This window comes from Chinchilla lanigera, unplaced genomic scaffold, assembly GCF_000276665.1.
Source record: "Chinchilla lanigera isolate Chin_1 unplaced genomic scaffold, ChiLan1.0 scaffold00162, whole genome shotgun sequence".
Lineage (NCBI taxonomy): Eukaryota > Metazoa > Chordata > Mammalia > Rodentia > Chinchillidae > Chinchilla > Chinchilla lanigera.
In genome coordinates this window covers 1,492,900-1,513,835 of record NW_004955563.1, presented here as the reverse complement: position 1 = coordinate 1,513,835, position 20,936 = coordinate 1,492,900, and the positions used below count along the sequence as shown (strand labels likewise).

The following is a 20,936-nucleotide window of genomic DNA, read 5'->3' as shown; positions in this document are numbered from 1 at the left end:
TCTCTCTCTCTCTCTCTCTCTCTCTCTCTCTCTCTCTCTCTTCCTCATGCATGCATGCACACACATATTCAACTCAACTGCAGAATACCCACAATACACAATTTTCTCAAGTGCCCGTAGAGCAGTCACCAATACAGACCATATTCAGGCACATAGAGTAATACTCAATACATTTAAATAAATTGAAGCCATAGAGCATATTTTCTTATCAAAATGGAATTATGTTAAGTGAGCTCTCTGTCACTGTAACAAATACTTGAGATAACCGGTTTATAAAGAAGAAACATTTATTTTTGTTTGGAGTGGTGAAGGTCTCCATGATCAGGTGCACCCACTGCATTTTAGGCCTCTGGTGGGTTGGTACATGGCACCGTGCAGAGCGCATGGTAGAGTAAAGCTACTCACTTCATAGCCAGGAAGGGAAAAAGAGAAGAAAGAGAAGGGATTCCGCTGTTTACTTCTAGGGCACATCCTCAGTGATCTGGGGTCCTCTCACCAGGCAACACATTGCAAAGGCTCTAACACCTCCCGGTAGCACCATGACTTGGGTACGAAGCCTTTAACAGGTGAGCCTTTGGGAGACATTCTGCATCAAGACTACTGTAAGAGTCCAGTGGGAAATCGCTGACAAAGACATGACAGTACATTCTCTAATGGTAGAAATTAAACAATCCCTCATAATGAAATAACCCACTATTCAAATAAAAAGGCTCATGGGACATAAAAATACCTATAAGTCAATTAAAATGAACAAGAAATGTATAAATACCTGTAAGTCCATTAAAATGAAAAAATGTGTAAATATGTGTAGGATGCAGCTAAAGCAGTGCAGAGAGGGAAATTCATAGCACTAGAAATGCTATTCTACTTGCCCTGAAACAAGTAGGCTACAAAGCAAAGTGGAGTTGCGCATGCTACTTCCCCACAAACGTGCAACTAAGCTGTTTACCTGATCTTCCAAGACTTTGGCCTTAGGGAAATAATAGCCAAATTTTCCAAACAAGCTAGCTTCAATAAGGCTGATATTTAAGTTCTTTTTGGCTTAATCCTTAAAAAAGAGAAAACTTTAAAGAACTATACATACACCGTTTGTCCACTGTTCTGTCTCTCTGTCCCCACTTTAAAAGGAAAGTAAGTTGGGCATGACCAGTCCACTTTTTATTATTCCTTCTTTCTTCAGGTCCTTCTCTGTCTATAAAAAGAACCTGCAGCCATGTGTCATAGTGCACACCTGTGATTCTGGTACTCAAGAGGCTGAGGTGGGGTACAGCAGCAAGTTCAAGTCCAACCTGAACTACTTAGTGGTGACACTCTGTCTTTTTAAAAAGACAGCTTGCCTTGCTGATACCGTTGAAACATTTACTCTACCTCAGGGAATGAAGACTTGCAGAATTCTAGAATCAAACACAAAGAAAACTCGGTCTTCAAATTGTTCTACCTTTATGGGTTGACAGAAGAATTATTGAAAAATCAGCAGTCTAAGTTACTTCCTCAAGAAACGAGAACAAGAGCAAATCCAGCAAAAGGAAATCTGAAGAAAGTAAAGAAAGTAAGAGCAGAAGTCAATGAAGTTGAAAAGAAGAAAATGAGGGAGAAAACCACTAATGCAAAAACATCACTGAGGTGGAATATGGGATTTAGCTCGCAAATTGTCTATGGCGGAGCTCTCTGGGTTCAACAGAGGTAAAAGAGACAGGAACCTTGCGGAATGGTTTTTACATGAAGCAACCTCCAATTCTGATACTAACTACCTGAAGTTAGCATCAGGTTCCACAAGGTGGGGAGCCCAGTTCTACAAGACTGTCCTACTTCAGATGCCAGGAAAAGGGCTTCTCAGGACCACATTTCTTCCAGGCCAACCACAAGTTGGAGGGTTGAAGAACTTCTTCTGGGGTTTATTAATTTTCTAGGCGAGTGACAGAACTGAGAAAAACACTTTGTTTATATTTACTGGTTTATTAAAAGGATACAACTCAGAAACACCCAAATGGAAAAAATACAGAGAATAGGGAAAGAGAGGGGAAGTTTCATGACACTTCCGTGCCCTCTCCAGGTGTGCCACCCTCCGGAGCCTCACGTGTTCAGCAACCTGGGAAGGCATTAAATCTCATTGCAAAAGAATTTTTACAGAGCTGTCTCCAATCTCCATCCTTCCTGGAGTTGGACAGATGAGACAGAAAGTTTCAACTGTTTTATCACTTATTTGGTCTTTCTGGTGACCAGCCCCATCCTGGGATGTCCAGCCTCCACTCAAGTCACCTCCCTACCATAAATTCAGGCATGGTCAGAGGGGCTCAGTAAGAATAGCAGAAGACACTATCATAACTCAAGAATCCAGACAAAGACGAAACAGCAATGGGCAGAACTATAAATCAAGTAGAGAGGGTCTGACAGCAGGCATCAGTGCCCATACTGCAAGCTCTGGAACAGTTGGTTCTTCACTAGTGCCCCATGTTGGCCCAACACAGCCAGATCTTTATCATCCTGTACCTCATTCTGTGTGAGCTCCTCTAGGAAGCACCCTGACTTTGGAGAAGCTTCCTGTAGCAGAGTATGGGTGGGGAGTGATTGACGGGTGGTGGCTGCCTCCAGTAGAACTCACAGCAGTGGGGTTCACATGTCCCTTGTTGAAGACAGGTCTAGGAGGCCCACCTCAGGTCCAGAAGTTGGTTGACTGAGAAAGAAGCCAGGATGTTTATACACCATCTGCACAGAGTTATGATTGATTAGGGGCATCAGTTCCCTGGTGCTTCCAGCCTGAAGGGTGAACCACGGCAACTAGGCAAAGTCCCCGGGCAAAGGGTCCCGGGGGAGGTGGTTGGAAGTTCAGTAGATGAAAGGAAAGTATGTGGGGGTGGGATAAAATCTCAGAGGACATGGCAGCAGTTGGACATGGCAATGCAAACCCTCTGATCTCAGCAAAGAAGACAGGATACATCAACGGAACACACCCAGCCCCTGAATGTGTCCCACACTGTCTTCAAAGATGGACTACAAACGTGACCTCAAAGCCAGGTGGAAGGAAGGCCGGAAGGAGAGCAGTGACTCAACTCCCGAGGAGATGAAGAATGGAAAGAGAAGCGTCCTAGAGCTGTTGTTAAGAGCTCGATGCCCTCAGAGAGGGAAAAGAAACTCACATAAATGTGGGCAAAGTTCTTCCACCTGATAAAGACATTTGAGCTGCAGGGACTGAAGAGAAAGACTGGACTTCATATGTTGGAGCAGGAGGCTGCAGGCTTCTTGCAGATCCAGAATTTCTCACGTTCACATTTACCATCGTTCCAGCCATCGCCTCTAAATTCTGCGCAGTCTTCCTTCCCGTCATTGTTGGGCTCCCCTGGAAGCCAGTACTTCGTGAACCTGCAAAACCCATGAGAACGTGATCCTCTGCCCCAGATTGCACTACCATGTGACCTGTATTTCAAGCTCCTGGAAACTATCTTTTCCTGTGCATCCTACAGTCATATAGCAGACATGCTTTGTTTTGGACACCTAATGACATACATAAGTCACTGGTGCTTGGCCACTGACTCATGCCCCCATGCCTCAGGAGGAGCTGCTCCCTGGAGCGGGGGTGATTTTCAGATATAAACCAAGCAATCTACGTTACACACCACCACCCACTTCCCTTGTTGGACTTTTGCACTCTAGGCCACAGAGCGTCTGCCAAGGGCCAAGTACCAGACCACAAGAGGCAACACCTCCAACTCCAAACAGACCTACCTTAAAAAAATCACTAACCTCAGTGTCTCAGAGATGCCTTCACATGGACACCACATGGAAGGCTCTTGTCCACAGTTTTGCCACCCTCTACCTCCTGACCATGCCCGGTCTTTCCCCACTTGACCTCCTATGACGTGATATATACTCTCTCTCCTGGGAAATGTGAGCATAAAAGCTGCCCTTTTGGTGGGAATTTTCTCCTGAGCTTTGAGCTTACTCTATCTCAGATTTTCTATTAATCTGCTATATTTTCAATCACTCACCCGATTGGGAGCTCCCCTTGCAGCTCTGACGGTGGACTTTCAGGTACCTGCCACCCTATCTGCATTTGAGTATGAAGACCATCTTCCTCAAGTCAGTAGATATCATAGACTGTCATGACTAGGGACCAGGGAGTGGGGAGGAACCAAAAGTGTATCTAAGCCACAGTTTCAGAAGCCTAAGCGATGCTGCAGGATGTTCCCTTGTCCCATGATCTACCTGAACCACAGATGTGAACCATCCAACCAGTGCCACACGCCTTCTTTTTTCAGATCTGAGAGTCCCATCCAGGTGGGTCCTCTATTCTTAGAACTCAGCTGCAGGAAGTTCTGGAGGGCAAGAGGAGGAGTCAGAAGGCAGTTCTGCCCCCAACATTTCAGGTAGTGTCCCCCTAACATCTTGGGAGGAAACTCTCCTTGTGGTTTGACCTTCAGCCTTCTACTGTGCTAGAACATGAACCCCCTGATGTATTCCAGAGTTCTGAGTCCTTTTCACATCTCTGTTATGCTGGTAGATGTGTTCTGAATTGCACATGGAATGTGCACTGTTGTTCTCTCATCACACATACTTGGAGACATATGTGTTTATCTTTATAACATGTTCTTGGAAACTTGATGTTTTCACATCTACTTTGTATGCTTATAGCAGACAGACCTTGTTTTGGATGACCAGTAACACGTGAGAGTCACTTTTCCTTGGCCTCTGTTCACACAGATTTACTGGACTGAACGTGCTGGAGGCAGATCATCCCTGGTCAGGACTGGCAATTTTGTGCATCATCTCTTTCCAGCTCTATATTGGGTGACGCCCCACTGGTAGCTTGAAGCTAGCCACGGTGGCAATGTTTATGCCAGGAAATTGTCAGAATGTACACATAAAGATTTTTTACCCAGCAAAGACAGTTGTTAAACTCTGGCCCACACACCGGCTGGGATAAGTTACATTATAGGTGTTCCTCAAGGCCCGCACTCACATTTAGGACTTGTGCATGTCCCCTTGCAAGACCCTTGGGAGTCTCACATTCATACCCGAGTATCCTTCCTTTCCAAGTGGAGTCAGCAGCCCCTCATCCAAAAACCCCGTCGGAATAACCATCTCCTCCTCACTTGATCGATAGTTAAATCCATGCCCCAGACCGGGACAAGGTCCCTCCGGGGTACCTGCTCCTCAACACTTTTGATGACGACAAGTTGGGCCCTCATTTCCTGGCAGGCAGTGACAGAGTTGCTCCAGTTCAGCTTGGAGTTGGAGAAGAAGTAACAGTTTCTCTGGAACAATGTCCAGTCCCAGGAGCAGGGGCGGCACAGGCGGCCTGTTGGGGGAAGTGGACCCGTGTTTGGCTGACCATGTCCCTGTCTGTGCAGTCTTCAAGTCCCTGAGACTTAGGCCCTCCCTTGACACTGTACCCTAGAGGAGCCATTTTCCTCTCTGCTTCCTGAGCCCCCTCCTTACCCTTGGAGAACCCAGGAGTCATGGCTCCATCTCCTCCAAATGAGGAGCAGTAGATTGAGCTCAGAACAGGGGCCAGGAGACGCAGTGCCTAGTGTACGTGTGGCCCCTGGAGCACACAAAGTTCTATTGTTTTCTGTTATCTTGTGTTCCTGTTTCACAGGTGAGGAAACGGACTCAAACCAGGTGGGTGACTCAGGCTGTAGAGGCCCGGGGGACCCTAGTGTCCAGTCACTCACCTATTCCATTCTTTAGCTGGTTCATTTTGTTATTGATCATTTGTTTTGCCTGCTTCTGCTCTTGGTAGCTGGGGACCTTGGAGACTGTATCAAGTTAAAAAGAAGCTGCAATTATTAAACACCCACTGTGTGCCTTGGATTGTACTGGGTCCCAAGAACATCATGTCTGAGAGTCACTGTCTTGTTTAACAGCATTTGAAGCAGAAGAAACCTGACCCCCAGAGAAGATTGAAAAGCAAGCGTAAGTGGACCAGGGCCTCCCTGCTCCTCCTCCCTCCCCTCCCCTGCAGCAGAGGTCAGAGGAGTCTGGAGAAGTCTGAAGGATCTGACGGGAGCTTCAGCCCTGCTTCTCTCATAGACCTGGCTGCCGCAGCTGGAAGAATCCCGCCCGAAGGCTTTCCTGACCTTTCACAAGGACAACCACCAGGATCACAGTGAAGAGAACGAGGAAGAGCAGCTGCAGCATCAGGACTCTCGAGCCGTGGCCAGGGCCCCCTGTGGGAGAAGGGGAGGGTGGGGAGGGCCAGCGTGTCAGGGTCTCTTCCTCTCTCCCTAGGGCACTGGATTCTAGACCCTCCTGCCCAGGACCAAGGAGTCCAGATCTCAGACTCCCTCCTAGGACCCAAGCACCCAGCTCCGAGCCTCTTCATCCACGCGGCTCAGAAATCCAGGTACCCAGCCTCGACCACTCCACAGCCCAGGTGTCCAGATCTTCTGCTCTCACTTCCGTAGGGCCCATGAGTTCAGCCCCCACTGTCCACTCCACAGTGCCCAGCAGTTCAGACCAAGTCTGCACCTTCCCAGGACACCAGGCCCTCAGTCTTATCTCCCCAGGACCATTAATAAATACCCAACTCCCGCTCCCTAGCACCCAGAAGACCAGATTCCCATTCTCCACCTCCTCAGGACAGGAATTTGTGAGAACCTGGCTTCTCCTGCCCACCCCCATTGCCTACCTGCAATGTCCTTGAAGCTGTAAGTTGGTCGGAATCCAAGGCCTTTTATGAAATACCTGGTGCCACCGGCTATCAGCTCTTCCTCATCTGAGTGGGCAGAGCATCAGTCAGGGCCCGGACAGGCTGAGACGCAAGCTGACCTCCCTGCACCCGCTCCCCAAACTCCCAGATTCCCATCCCAGCCTCACCCAGGGGGCCCAGCCGCTGCCCCTTGGCTTCCTTGGAGTCTGTCATGTTCACCGCTGTCCTTCAGTGCTCAGGACTGGCGGGAACTGCAGCTTTTATGTCCCACCCCTTGTTCCTCACTCCCTGAATCTACTGTCACAGAGGAAGAGAAACAGGGAACCGGGTACCAGCACGGGAAGTAGTGAGAGGGAGGGCCCGGCATCTGACAGCGCGGCAAGGGTTCCAGGAATTTCAGGCAAGGGTTGGAAACGGTGTGAGCCCCGTGCTGGAAAGAACTGGCCTACTTCTGTCACGGCCCAACTGTGGGGCACTTTAATGGTATTAATACCTTGTAAAATCAGGCTCCTTTGTTACGCCTGCTCTACCTACAGCAAGGCTGGGCATACTACACCCTTAGTCTTTGCAGAAACAATGTCTCCGCTGACTCCAGGCTCTGCTGCCTTGGCTTGCTGGTATCATCATTTATGGTGTCTTTCACTGACTTGGGACCTGGGGATGAATCACCACTGCTTATATTTACTTACTGCTTACTGTCATAAAGGTGCTGTTCCACTGCTTTAATGTTCATTCATCTAATGTTCATTCACCCCCCACACACAACCTTTGGTAGATGATACAACCTCCTTTCTACATCGGGGGCAATTTGAAACACAGAGAGGTTAGGTGACTGGCCCAAGGTCACACAGCTGGTAAAGAGCAGAGCTGGAAATTGATCCTACATTCTGCTCTCACCATCTCACTGTGAACCATATTGAGTCACAAAGTCGCAAACAGGAAACAAAAAAATTCCCAGAAACTCTGTTTGGAAATGTCACAAAACTGGAGAAACCCATGCACCCACCAATAAGTGAATGAAAAACAACAACCAAAAAAAAACAACCCGAAACCTAGTGGTTCCTGACAGATGGAAGCCTTCTCAGCAATGGAAAAACAAACCACAGATGTGAGCAAAAATACGCATACATCCTCAGGACTAGTAGAAGCATTCAGTCATGTATTTTGTTTTTGTTTTTTTTTTTTTTTTGGGTTTTTCTCCGGTACCAGGAACCGAACTCACGACCTTGCGCTTGCCAAGCAGGCGCTTTTGCCGCTGAGCTAAATCCCCAGCCCTCAGTCATGTACAGTATACATAGATATTCCTCGTTTAAAGGCCTTCCTGTTTAACAGCTGCTTGGACTTACGACCGAGACACGCCATTCAGACTTATGGCCCACCTTCTCTCTGTGCATTCTGCATGTCTTGTTTATAGAGTTTCAGAGTCTTTGTTGTACAGTACGCCTTGTTTATATAGTACTGTCATTTTTGCTGATTGTCTTGTACAGCTCAGTACGGTAGTTCTTACAGTAATGTAGTACATTACACATTTACTGTAATGTACCTGTTGTACATTACAGTACTGCATGGAAGAGTTATGCAAACAAAAGCACAATCAAGTTGGAGTTTCCTTTGGCCATATCTTTGTTCTGAATATTGTAGTGCACATGCTGTATGCATTCTTCATTTAGTGACCAATTCAATTAATGGCCCAGCTGCGGGAATAGAACTTGGTGGTTAAATGCAGAATGTCTGTGCTCTAACATTTGATTCAGTTCTTTTCTATTTTTCTGAAATGAGCTAATTTTGGACAGGACTCAAAATGGGGTTACCTGGAAGGGTGACTGGAGTGGACCGGAGCAGAGTGATGGCTTTGACGCCTCCCAACCCCACGTGTTCAGAGGTGGAGCTTTTGGAAGGAGACTGAGTCATGGGATGCCACACTCATCAGTGGACTGACTCACCTGTGAGCTCACAGCTGAATGTGCCGTCAGAAGGTGGGGCCTGGTCAGAAGAGGTGGGTCCCTGGGGACATGATGTGGGAGAGTCTGTCTCCCTCCCCTCTCTGCTTCCTGGATGCCGTAGGACCAGCAGCTTTCCTCTGCCAGCCCCTTCCACAATGCTACTTCTGCCTTGGAGCCAGCTGACCGTGCACTGAACTGTGAGCCAAGATAAACTTCTCCTTTACACTGTGGGTATTAGGGGCTGTGTTGCAGTAATGAAGACAGTGACTGTGATGGATTTTACATCACGAGTGGAGGCATTGCTTTCACTTTACCCAGCCATGTGGCTTAGGAGCTTTTGCAGTTGGTTCACAGGAAGATCTTGGAAAGGTTGGACGATGCCGGCTACAGAAGCCCTAGAATCCTGTAAGCAGAGCTTGATGTTCAGTACTGGTCAGAGCTCAGAATACGGAATGCCAAAAGAAATTCAGAGAGCAAAGGCCAGGCTCAGGAGATTTCAGTTGGGAACATGGATTCCAGGGGCAGTTGGACTAGAAGCCATGTCTTTTACACTCTGGCAGAAAATTTGTGTACATTTTGCCCATGTCTTGAGATTTTGTAGGAGATTGGGATTATGTGCTGTAAACTGATTGATCTAGTGGAGGAAATTTCAAGGCCATGTTTGGGCTGTGAGAAGGGTAGTACAGGGGGATAATATAGTTACAAGGGGAAACAGGAAATCCTCACAATGCTAAAATTCTTTTATATTTTTATCTGAGATGTGGTGACTGGGTGCATTCATATATACAAAAATCATTTTTCACCAAACTGGAGAAAACAACCCTAAAATTCGTATGGAACCAGAAGAGACCCAGAGTAGCAAAAGCATTTCTGGGCAACAAGAAAAAATCGGAGTCATCACAATCCCAGACTTGAAGTTATATTACAAAGCTACAGTGATAAAAACAGTATGCCACTGGCACAAAAATGGACATGGGGGTCAATGGAACAGAATATAGGATGCCAAGTGTATGATCTTTGACAAAGGGGCAAAAATCACACACAGAAGGAAAGATAGCCTCTCTGATAAATGGTGTTGGGAAAACTGAGTATCCACATGCAGAAGACTGAGTTTAGTCCCATATCTTTCCCCATGTACTAAACCAAAATCAAAATGGATCAAGGAACCAAAAGTTAAAGTAGAAACACTTAATCTGCTGGAAGACAAAATAGCTAAAATTCTTACTGTCATAAGAGTAGGAAAGAACTTTCTGAACAGAACCCTGCTTGCAAAGGAAACAGGAATAAAAATCAATAAATACAATGGGCGTAGGATGCCAGGGCAACAACGTGGCTGGAGCAGTTGGGCATGACCTGCCAACTGAGGAGAATTACTAATCACGGGTGCAGAACAGCAGCTTCCAAGCCTGACACAGGAGCAGGCCGGGCCCTGCGCCACGTACCAATCTTCTGCTGTGAGAACACGCCAAACCTGGCACCTGATATCAGTCTCCTAGCATGAGATCAAGTGGGACCACCTGAATCAACTATCAAAGAAGACATCAAAGGATGGCAGAGTTGACTTTGTGCCACTACTCTCTTCTTCTTGCAGTGGACCACTCTGCTTGTAGGACTTATCTTCTCTTTTTCCTTCAAAGCACCCTTTTCTCTCTGAGCTCTTCTTTTGCACTATCCTTTAACTTATTACTGAAATAACTGGTGGGTTGGGGATATAGTGGCACAAGTGCCTACCTGGAAAGCACAATGTCCTGAGTTTGATTCCTGGTCCCCTCCCAAAAATAAATGCCAATCATTCACATCTAGCAATTGTCCCAATCAGTTCACTGATCAGGACAAATAAGAACCTGGAGAACACTGCTGGTCCCTGCCCCATCCAATAACAGGATCATATCAAGTTAAAAAGCTTCTGCTCAGCAAAAGAAACAACCCAACAGAGTGAAAAGACAGCCTACAGAATGGGAAAGCTTTCTTCTGGCCATTCCTCAGACAGAGGACTAATATGCAGAATACATAAAGAACAAAAACTAAATAAATAAGTAAACTCTAAATAAAAGGCCCAATCAAAAAAAAAATGAACACATGAAATGAATAGACACTTCTCAGAAGAAATACAAATGACTCACAAATATGTGAAGAAATATTCAATATCACTGGCCATTAGAGAAATGCAAACTAAAACAGCACTGAGATTCCATCTTATCCACAAAGAATGGCTATTATCAGGAAGTAAAATAATAATAAATCCTGATGAGGCTAGGGGGAGAGCCTTCTATATTGTTGCTGGTAATGTAAACTAGTTCAGCTGCTATGGAAATCAATATGGAGATTCTTCAAAAAAACTAAAATTAGTCATTCCATTTTACCCAGCTGTACTCCTTCTAGGTATCTTCATCTTCCTGAAAAAGTTAAAGACATCATATTACAGTGTTATATGCATACCCATGTTTATAGCAGCACAATTCCTATATGTCCATTAACAGATGAATGAATAAAAAATGTAGTATTTACACAGCATGGAGTATTACTCTGCTATAAGGAAACATAAACTTGAGTCATTCATAGGACAATGAACACACCTTGAGACTATAATGTTAGGTGAAATAAATCAGACACACAAGCTTAAGTAGCACATGAGTTCTCTTATATGAGAAACCCAAATTGTAAATAAAGACCAAAATAAAAGACAGATAGTAAGAAGTGGGCTTTTTTTGAAACATGGTCTCACTATGTAGTTTAGGCTGACCTTGAACTCACTGTGTAACCCGGACTAGCCTCAAACTTGTAGTGATCTTCCTGCCTCAGCCTCCTGAGTGCTGGGATTACAGGTGTGTGGCACCACACCTGGCCCTTCACTGAACTTTAGCAATGGCTCCCTATGGACATAACTTTTGTTGTTGTTGTTGCCATGCTGGGATGGAATGCAGGGTGTCCTGCAGGCTACACAAGTGCTCTTCCCCCGGCTCCATTCTTGGTCCTACCATTTTTCTTATGTTCGTTTTTTAAAACCTAGGATGTTCCTCAGCATAGTTGGCTTAATGGCTCCCCCTTCTGCCAAAATGCCTACTTATCTTTTTGGATTCTTCTGCTTTCTTGGTGGTAGAACAGATTAAGTGACATCATTTTTTTTTTTTCCTTTTTGACAAACAAGACTTTGAGCTTTTCCTGCATACCTGTATGTCTCCTCTCTTTTTCTGCTTTTATCTGCCCCAGGAACTGTGCTTTTTGGAGACTGCCCCTCCTTTTCTCTACTTTTGTACACTGTGGGGGTTGTACCCAGGCCCTCATGCACGTTAGGCAAGAGCTTCAATATTGAGCCACACCCCCAGTCCCAAGCTGGCCCTACGATCCATGGGCTATCTTAGTCTATTGTTGTGATAGAGTATCTGATGGTGAGTAATTTGTCATGGAAGAAACTTATTTATGTAAAGGTCTGGAGACTGGAAGAGGAGGCACCATGTGCTGAGGGGTCTCTGAGCCTCCTCAGGAGAGGGAAATTGGAAGTCTAAGCAGGGTTGTGCAAGAGGCCTCACTTTACAACAACTTGATCTCTCAGGACTAACCCAGCCCAATGAGAGGAGGGTCTTCAGGCAGTACTGTGAAGAAGCAATCTACATAAATGTTTGCTAGGTACTTCGCAGAGGACTAACTTCTAGAATATACAAAGAGCTTGAAAAAATTAAGCCACCTAAAATGAAAAACCCAGTCAAGAAATGGGCAAGAGAAATTAACAGACACTTCACAGAAGAAGAAATACAAATAGTGAACCGCTACATGAAAAAATGTTCATCATCTCTGGCCATTAGAGAAATACAAATTGAGACAACCCTAAGAGTCCATTTTACTCCAGAAAGAATAGCAATTATTAGGAAATGGAACAATAACAAGTGCTGGCACGACTGTGGTAAAAAAAAAAAGGAACCCTTTGCATTGTTGGTGGGAATGTAAACTAGTACAACCATTATGGAAATCAGTGTGGAGATTTCTCAATGAACTGAAATTAGAAATTGTGTGTGACCCAGATATCACCCTGCTAGGTATCGTCCCCAAAGAGCATAAGACATCATACTGCAGTGATACATGTATATCAATGTTTGTAGAAGCACATTTTGTAATACCTAAATCCTGGAAACAGTCTGTATACCCATCCACAGATGACTGGGTAAACAAAATGTGGCACTCTTCTGCTATAAAGACAAACACATTTGTAGGAAAATGGGTGCACCTGAAAAATATAATGTTGAGTGAAAGAAATCAACCACAGCAGCTTAAGTATTATATGGAATCTCATAGCTGAGTGAGGCTTAGTACAAACAAAGACAATGATATAGGATGGGTATAAAGGGACAAGGAGATGGGTCCTGTGTGATAGGGAAGTTGTCCAAGGGAACTAGGATGAGGGTGAGGAAGAGGGCACAGGGAAATGAGAGAATAAAGATATGCCATGTACACTAAGCTAATAACCCCAATTAATGCAATTATGACATGACATGAGCTAAGACAAATAATACCAACAAGTATGAAAATGGAGCAGGGGTTAAAATAAGAAGCAAACTTGCTGTATACACACAACCACTCCCCAGATGATTGTAAGCTGCATGAACTGCAAACATGCGCTAATAAAAAATGCAAGAGGGGCTGGGGATTTAGCTCAGCGGCAAAAGCGCCTGCCTGGCAAGTGCAAGGTCGTGAGTTCAGTTCCCGGTACCAGAGAAAAACCAAAAAAAAAAAAAAAAAACCACAAAAAATAAAAAATAAAAAATGCAAGATCCAGCTGAGACTCTCTGACTTAAGATAACCCATCTACTTGTGTAAAGCAATAGTAGAACAGGCGCAAGATAGATACTTCTTTTCCAAAGGGGGAGTCAGTAAAAAAATGAAAATGATGACAGGTCCCGAGGAAGTCCAAACCCCAGCAGGCCATGTGTTCTATCTTGATTCCAGAATAGACTTTCACTCTAGGGGCTGCCTCTTGGACACGTTTGGCTGGTGTCTCGAGATTTTGCAGGAGGCCGAGATTAACTGTGGCAAACTAACCCGGCAGAAGAAATTTCAAGCCAGTCTAAAGTGGAGCCAGTGGCATGGCTACTGTTGGGGGCTCTAGCCAGGTCTTGTTGAGAATCGAGAGCAAAGAGCCCAGTAGAATGACCTGAAAAGTTTTGAGTTGGCCAGAAAGGAAGCTCTCTGGTAAAGCTGTGAGCTGGAAAGATGGAGCAGAGGAGAACTGGGCTACTGAAACCATTAGCAACGAAAAGCCAAGGACTTCGGAAGAGGACGGTAGAAAAGACGGACTGAGGGCTGCAGAAGAACCAGCAGGACTCCACTCAGAGTGGAGGACTACAGCAACTCTTAGAGATGAACTAAATGTAGTTTGAATAAAAGGGCTCACATGAATTTTGGGGCTCAGGGTTGGAATGCTACGGCATATATCTAGATATCCCTCCGAAGTCTCATGTGGGGCTTTCCGAGGTGGCTGGGTCTAAGGGCTATGAATATGGATCAAGGGTATGTGATAGCTAAATTAGCCCACTGATCAGGTTAGCACAGCTCTGGGTGTGAATAATGGGAAGGTCACCCTGGGTGTGGGTGGCACCAACCAATAGGCTTGTAGCCTGGATGGAGTGAAAGGGGAAAGAAGGAAGGCTGGTTCATTGCTCGCTGCTGCTGCTGTTTCTCCTCTGCGATGCCCTTCTGCCGTGCCACCCTGTTTTGGAGCCAGCCGATTATGGACTGAAACCTCTACAAACCGAGGCAAAAATAAACGTTTCCTCCTTTAACTTGTGTATGTTGAGTATTTTGTCTCAACAATGAGAAATGCAACTAAAACATCATTCTAAGCTTACTTCTAATACAAAAAAAAAAAAAAATCAACCTAATTGTTAAGATTTCACTGCTCACAACCTCAGATTTAAAGACTGACAGAATTTTATAATCTCAGCCTTTCCAATGTGGCAATCTACACAAGGCACTTCAAAAACGGTTATAATTCAAATTAAAAACTGCTATAAGTTAACAACTTTGTTCTCACTTAAAAATTAGTTGAAAAAATACACAACACTAGAGCACCATTCCGAAGAAAATAATTTTTATGACTAATGCAGTGTTATTTTTTAGCTGTAGAAGTGAAACACCGTTATATGCTCTAAAATACTGCTGAGAGTTTTTCAGTGCAGAATTAAGTCCCATTAAAGAGACCATTGCTCTGTCATTTAGCTTTCTCGTTGTGCAGGGAAACACTGTGAGGTTAGTGCTTTAGAATCATGACTGAACACTGTTGACCTCTGACAGAATCTTGTGGTGTGTGGAATTTTAGTTACACACCTCAGAGCCACTCCAGTCAGTCTCTCTTCGCTGCTTTTTAGCATTCAATGGTTTTTCTTGGGCCCCCTACAGGGCGCCCCAGGCATTACGCACTTTCTTCACAGGTGCAGGGTCCTCCGGTTCTTTCCCAGCTCTTTTCTCTGCGGGTGCTTCTTCCTCCAGGGATGATATGTCCCAGTCGTCGTCATCCACATCTACACACTTTAGCTCATCTTGTGTTTCTGCTTTTGTCACCAACACTTCAGTAGCGTTAATCCCACCGGCTGGTTTATTCACATTTCTGCGATGGAAAACGATCTTTTCAACTTTTTCCGTGAGTGTCTTCATGCAGGTCCCTGTGGGCTTGGGAGAAACGTCAGGGTTCTTGGTTTTGCTTCCATCTGTCCAGTCCGTGCCACTTTTGACCATGATCTTTCTGATGCCATCCTCGCTGCTTTGAGCAGACGGCACGAGAGGTAACTCCGGGGCCTCGTATGTCTGGATGGTGCCATCCTCATCCGGTTCCTCTTCTGAACTGAGGAGAGGCATTAAAGTAGACAGGGACCTCCCGGGAAGGTGCTCTACGATATTTTTCTCAATTTTTGGAACGGCCATCTTGTCAGTAAAAGCAGCTTTTTGTCTAACCAACTGTCTGGTGGTGGGAGGAAGCTGGATCGTTTTGGGTACTTCCTCAGCTAGACAGGCGTCCATTTGAGAATCACTGTACCTATCTGAAGAGAACAGTGTTCTCTCTTCAATTTTACAGCTGAGCTTACGTTCAAGGAACTCTCGGATCTGCTGCCTGTTGGCCATTTGTCGTTCTCGCTTGTGTCTTGCGGATTCCACAGTGCTCATCACAGCGTTCAAGTGATCGTTTGGAATCCCGCGGGTGTCTGCATCAATGCCCAAGTTTTCCAGCTCCTCCAGCAAGCTCCGCTCCAAGAGTGTTTTGATCTTCTTAGCATGGGCTGAAGACTGTGTCTTCAACGCTTTCCTTAAATTTTTCTTGTCCTTCGATTTCTGTTCGCTTTCTCTTCCCTTTGCTTCCTCGGAAAGTTCTTCTGGTTCCAGCACCTGCGACCAGAACGCCCGCTCACGTGGCGTGGCTAGGTTTGACGTGGCTTGCAGAGTCTGCGAGACGGAGGTGTTCGCAGGTACAGCCGGGGCAGCTGCCTCAGATTCAAAGGCTTGCCGGGTTAAAGAATTTCCTTTGAGTTCACCGACACCGTTGAGCCGTTTAGCGGCAAACTCCTTAATCTGCTGCCTTTGAGCGATTATCAGCTCATTCTGCTCCTGGAATTTCCGGCAGAGCTCTTCTACCCTTTTCCTGTACAAATCACTACCTGCGCTTAGGTCGTCTATCACTGAGGTTTGGAGTTTCTCTATATGTAACAGGAGCTGACCCTTTTCTTCCTCGTGCTCCTGCTGGAGAGCTTGAAGTCGAGCTGTCCACTTGCTTTCCTGGCTGTCAAGAAGCTGCATCACACTTCGGAAACCCTGGGGAGAGGAGCAGTCTTCTCTTGTCCCGGGCGCGTCAGTCATTATGCCTATGTTGGATTTCATCTGCGTGTTAGACTTCTGGATTTCTGATAGTTGATATTCTAAAGCTGAATTCTTGGACGCTAACTCTTTAAGCTCCTTCAGAAACATTTCCTTGACTTTTTCTATTTCACCGACTAGTTTCCCCTTTTCCTCTTCTTTCCACGCATCAAGTAACTTCAGAAAGTCGTGCTCCTTGGGGAATGTGACGGCGGGGGCCTGCTGGGCAGCCTCCAGCTGAGACCTGGTCAGCTGCAGCTGCTCCTTCAGCGCCTGGATCTCCTTCTGCAGCTCGTCTGTCTGTATCTTTGCCTTACTCTCAAGACGGGAATCATGGGGGTGGCGGCCCTGAAGGTGGCTTTGTAGGAAAGCACGGCTCATAAAGGCCTTGTGGCAGAAGTGGCACTGGTGACAGCTGGCTTTGGCTTTGACCATCAGCTGCTGGGCCGAGATGATCTTCTTCCTGCACTTGCACTCCTGCCTGAGCAGCTGCATCGCCCCCGCCTGCTTGGCGAGCAGCTCCTTGCTCTGCTCGCGGTCGCCCAGGCTCCGGCGCAGCTGCTCCTCCAGGCTGCGCAGCTGCGAGGTGAGGAACTCCTGCGAGTGCAGCAGGTACTCGATGGTGAGCTGCGCCAGGCGGGTGAGCTTCAGCAGCAGCGGGTCGGCCCCCGAGCGGCAGTGCGGGCACTTCTCATCCTGCACTTTGCAGAAGGTGATGTGCGTGATGTTCTCCTGCAGCGTCAGCACGTCCAGCTCCCTCGCCACCTTGTCCACGTCGATGGTGCTCAGCCGTCGCCAGTCCACGCTCTCCAGCCGCGGCCGGAACTGGAAGAGGGGCAGCGGTCCCCAGGCCGCGCTGGCGGGGTGACTCGGCATGGGGGCCGCGCCCGCAGTAGGGGCATCGGGCCCCTTGGGGCAGCCGGGCAGCGGGCAGCAGACGCGCTCCCCGGGAAGGGCAGGCTTGCAGGCCCGGGCTGCCGCACCCTCGGGAGCGGGACAAGGCCAGACCCTCTCCGCAGCCGCCGGAGACCTGAGCGTCCGGGACGTTGCTATGGCAGCACCGGGCCTGAACCGTGATCAACCGGCCGGCGCGCGCTGGCTTGCACGTTGGTGTGGCGGCTGCGTCTCGTTTTGTGGGAGAGACTAAAATTTGTCTAGCAGTCCTCAGGCCTCACGTTTTGGGGGTCTTCTGGGAGATACCAGCTACCACCACACAGGTCACTGAGCTGAGGAAGGGTCAGGCCTTCCTCAGTCCACCGGGAGTCCCTGCTGAACCAGCCTCAGGAGTCTCTCACCCTGTCTCTGATGTCTGTTTTGGTCTTTCTGTCTCTGTCTGTCTGTCTGTCTGTCTGTCTCTCTTTCCTTCTTGACAGGTCTGTGGGCTCTGGACTCTGTCCCCTGGGGTCGCAGGATCAGCCAGAACCAGGGCAAGGTTTCTCTAGCTCACCAATCGTTCTTAGCACACCAGCTGCGCTTTCTCGGGGTACAAAACTCCCTCTGGTTTTCCCATAGCCTTCCTCTCCGTGGGTGCAAAAACTCAGCTGGTTTTTCCTTATGAGGAAAATCTGAATGAACTTAGTGTCCACCTTGATAATCGAGGATAATAACTACCCCTTTTCAGGATTCTATGGGTATTTTTGTTTGTTTTGTTTTGTTTTTTGTCTTTTTTTGAGACAGGGTCTCACTCTGCAGTTCAGGCTGGTCTTGAATTCACTTTGTAGCCCAGGCTGGTCTCGAACTCGCAGCAATCCTCCTGCCTCAGCCTCCCGAGTGCTGGGATTACAGGCATGCACCACCACACCCAGCCTTATTACACTGATTTCTAAAGTTTGAGTTGATGTTCCTTAGTCTAATTTCTTCACATTTTTTGCATTGTTCTTTTACTGACCATCTTGCATATATGTTTTTGTAGGTTTAATACAATTTGGAAAAATCCCCAATAGTTATTTCTTTTTTTCCAACTGTAGATTTTTTAAAAATTAACTTTACTGGTATATTTTTGATAGGCATGTCCATACTATTTTCAATTCTTTTTTCCCCTGTTCCCCCCTTAACCCTTCTTTCCCTCCTTATTTACAGAACTTTTGTTTCCATTTTTTCCTTGTATTCTATTTTTTCCTTTTCCTTCCCTTCCCTTTCCTCGCCCTCCTCCCTTGTTCTCCTTCCCATCTGAACATTTCCTCCCCACTTCCCCTTGCTTATCATCCATTTGGGGCCTTATTTACACTTTCAGTTTCTCACACGAGTGAAACAATGTGATGTTTAAGCACGTCTGATTTATTTCACTTAAAAGTATGGTCTCAAGGTGCATCAACTTACTTAAAAATGTCTCAAGTTTTCCTTTTTTGAGGTGGAGTAGTATTCCTTTGTATTTAACAATTACATTTTCTTCATCCATTCACCCATTGATGGCTATATGGGTGGTTTCCAAGATTTAACTATTAAAAGTTGTGCTGCTATAAACATGGGTGTGCATATATGCTGTGGTATTGTGTTTTTAATTCTTCCAAGAAGATACCAAGAAGGGGACTAGCTGGATTAAATGTGACCTCTAATCCCAAGAGTTTTTTTGGTACCAGAAATCAAACTGAGGATCTTGAGCTTGCCAGGCAGGCACTGTGCTGCTGACCTATAACCCCAGCCCTCCCTTTTTTTTTTTTTTTAATGGAAAAAAGGTTAGTTACCCGAGATGGGCTCAAGCTTGAGAGCCTCCTGCCTCAGCCTCCCAGAGTGTTGGAATTACAGGCACACACCACCACCTCCAGTTTGTTTGATAATATATCCGGAAGTTAAATGTTCTTGTACTTGGGCTGCTATACTCACATCGCTACCTGGACCCTCAAATCTTTGGAGTTTTGAACACCAGCCTAAAAGGAAGAGTTTGGGGATTCTTCCAATTTTTTTATGGTCTAGCCCCTGTCAGAGTGGGCAGATGTGTGGCAACTCTGGACAGACTCTCAGAATCTCTGTCTGCTGAGGGCGGGAGCAGGGAGGACACCTAGAGGACCTGGGTACTTCGTCAGGGAAGCAGCCCGTGGTCCAACGGTGACTTTAGTCAGCAGATGGAGCCCAGCGTGAAAATGCTTGAGGCGGAGGAGTAGGTCATTCCGCGGCAGCCTTCTCCTGAGCGGCTCGCGCAGAGCTCCCCTTCTACAGGGGCGGTGTGCGAGCTGGCGGAGAGGAGCAGTGGGTCTCACGTTCTCTGTGGTTAAATGTATATCAGTGTTTACAAAGGCGAGGTCCCTGCTTCTGATCCTTGCGGCGAATGGCCTGTGTCCCGAAATACGCACTTGGATTACCTCTTTTATCTGGGCATGAAGAGCTGGATCAGGTATTTCTTAGTCATGGAGTTATTCATTCCACTTAAATCCAATGGCAGCATTCCGCTGCATCGCCTCCTGTGGCAGTGGGCTTCACAGGTCGGTTCAATGTGGCGCAAACGAATAGTTTTTCCACGGCTCTAACTGTGTCAGCTGTTAATTCCAGCAGGTGGCGTTTTATTCTTCAGGGACCTTATGGGGCACTCAGTTCTCTGGCTGAGAATGCAGACAAGATCCCGTCAGGCTCTGAGACCCTTCCTCTGTTAGTACGGTAGCCGGTTTGACTGACACAGAGAAAAACCTGACATTCTTCTACTTGGTCATCATTGTGCTCAGACTTCGCTCTCCCTCCCAGCCTTTCAGGAATCATTTCAGGTGCGTGCTTATTAGTTATATTCATATGGAGTTGTGCCTGGTAGGAGGAGGGTTAATTTGCAGGGATAGTGCACCCAGGAGCCCTAGAAAAGTATCAAGGATCTTGTGAAAATGATGCCTCCCAAGATATTATCTGTGGCCACCCCTTCCCCCGGGGAGGAGGCAGCAGGACACAGGACATGGCTCCAAGCAATCAGATTGGTTCTTCAGAAGTGGCCTGCCGCCACTTCTTTGCCCCTTCTGTCCTTCTAAACGCTCTGCTTTGTGAAATTCCTTAGTTCAGTTTGTTTGATTCCTACTCCAACTCGAACTCAGAGAGACAGAGAGGGAGGGAGAGACAGACAGACAGACAGATGGAGAGAGAGAGGGAGAGAGAGAGAGGGAGAGGGAGAGAGAGAAGGAGGGAGAGAGGGAGAAAGACAGGGAGAGAGAGAGGGAGGAAGAGGGAGAGAGAGAGAGAGGTTACTTAAACTAGTGTCAGCCTTTTTCTCCTGGGCACAAATTATGATGAGGTATGATGGCTCTTTTCCTTTAAATCAGTTGCTTTCACATCTCATCCTGCGGCTCCCGGCGTTCCAAGCTGGTGTCACAGGGAGCCCAGGAGGTGGGAGGAGATCACGTGTGCTGGATTCTCCACTATTACCTGCTCTAGACATTCCCTGTGCGAGGGTTAAATAAGGTTTCGCCTTATTGTCCTCATGGTACATTTCCGCAGTAAGCCCTCAGGTTCTAGCAAGGGGCCAAAGGCGAGCCACGAGTTAACTCTCGCTCTTCCCTGCAATTCTTTTTTTTTACTTTTTTTTTTTTTTTTTT

The 20,936-nt window shown here is 46.7% G+C and overlaps 1 protein-coding gene, 1 long non-coding RNA gene and 1 pseudogene across 3 annotated transcripts; 1 reads left to right on the top strand and 2 right to left on the bottom strand.

The window, feature by feature from the left end:
* Positions 1–1,956: 1,956 nt before the first annotated feature.
* LOC102023537 (CD209 antigen-like protein C) lies at positions 1,957–6,947 on the bottom strand. Of its 2 annotated transcripts, XM_005413155.2 has the most exons (7): positions 6,817–6,946; positions 6,629–6,715; positions 6,078–6,167; positions 5,673–5,756; positions 5,145–5,296; positions 4,204–4,313; positions 1,957–3,360 (listed from the first exon to the last, which is right to left on the bottom strand). In XM_005413155.2, exons 1-7 carry the CDS (start codon positions 6,860–6,862, stop codon positions 3,210–3,212), a joined length of 720 nt encoding a protein of 239 aa, XP_005413212.1. In that variant the 5' UTR covers positions 6,863–6,946; the 3' UTR covers positions 1,957–3,209. The 2 variants fall into 2 exon arrangements, with proteins under 2 accessions (XP_005413212.1, XP_005413213.1); XM_005413156.2 differs by lacking the exon at positions 5,673–5,756 and having other exon boundaries at positions 6,817–6,947.
* Positions 4,290–6,118, top strand: LOC102023306. Its single transcript, XR_265017.1, has 3 exons — positions 4,290–4,364; positions 5,865–5,913; positions 6,031–6,118. It is a non-coding gene; the product is annotated as an uncharacterized LOC102023306 (long non-coding RNA).
* A 7,710-nt stretch (positions 6,948–14,657) lies between the features above and the next one.
* On the bottom strand, positions 14,658–17,180 carry LOC102022977 (annotated as a pseudogene).
* Between the last annotated feature and the right edge of the window lie 3,756 nt (positions 17,181–20,936).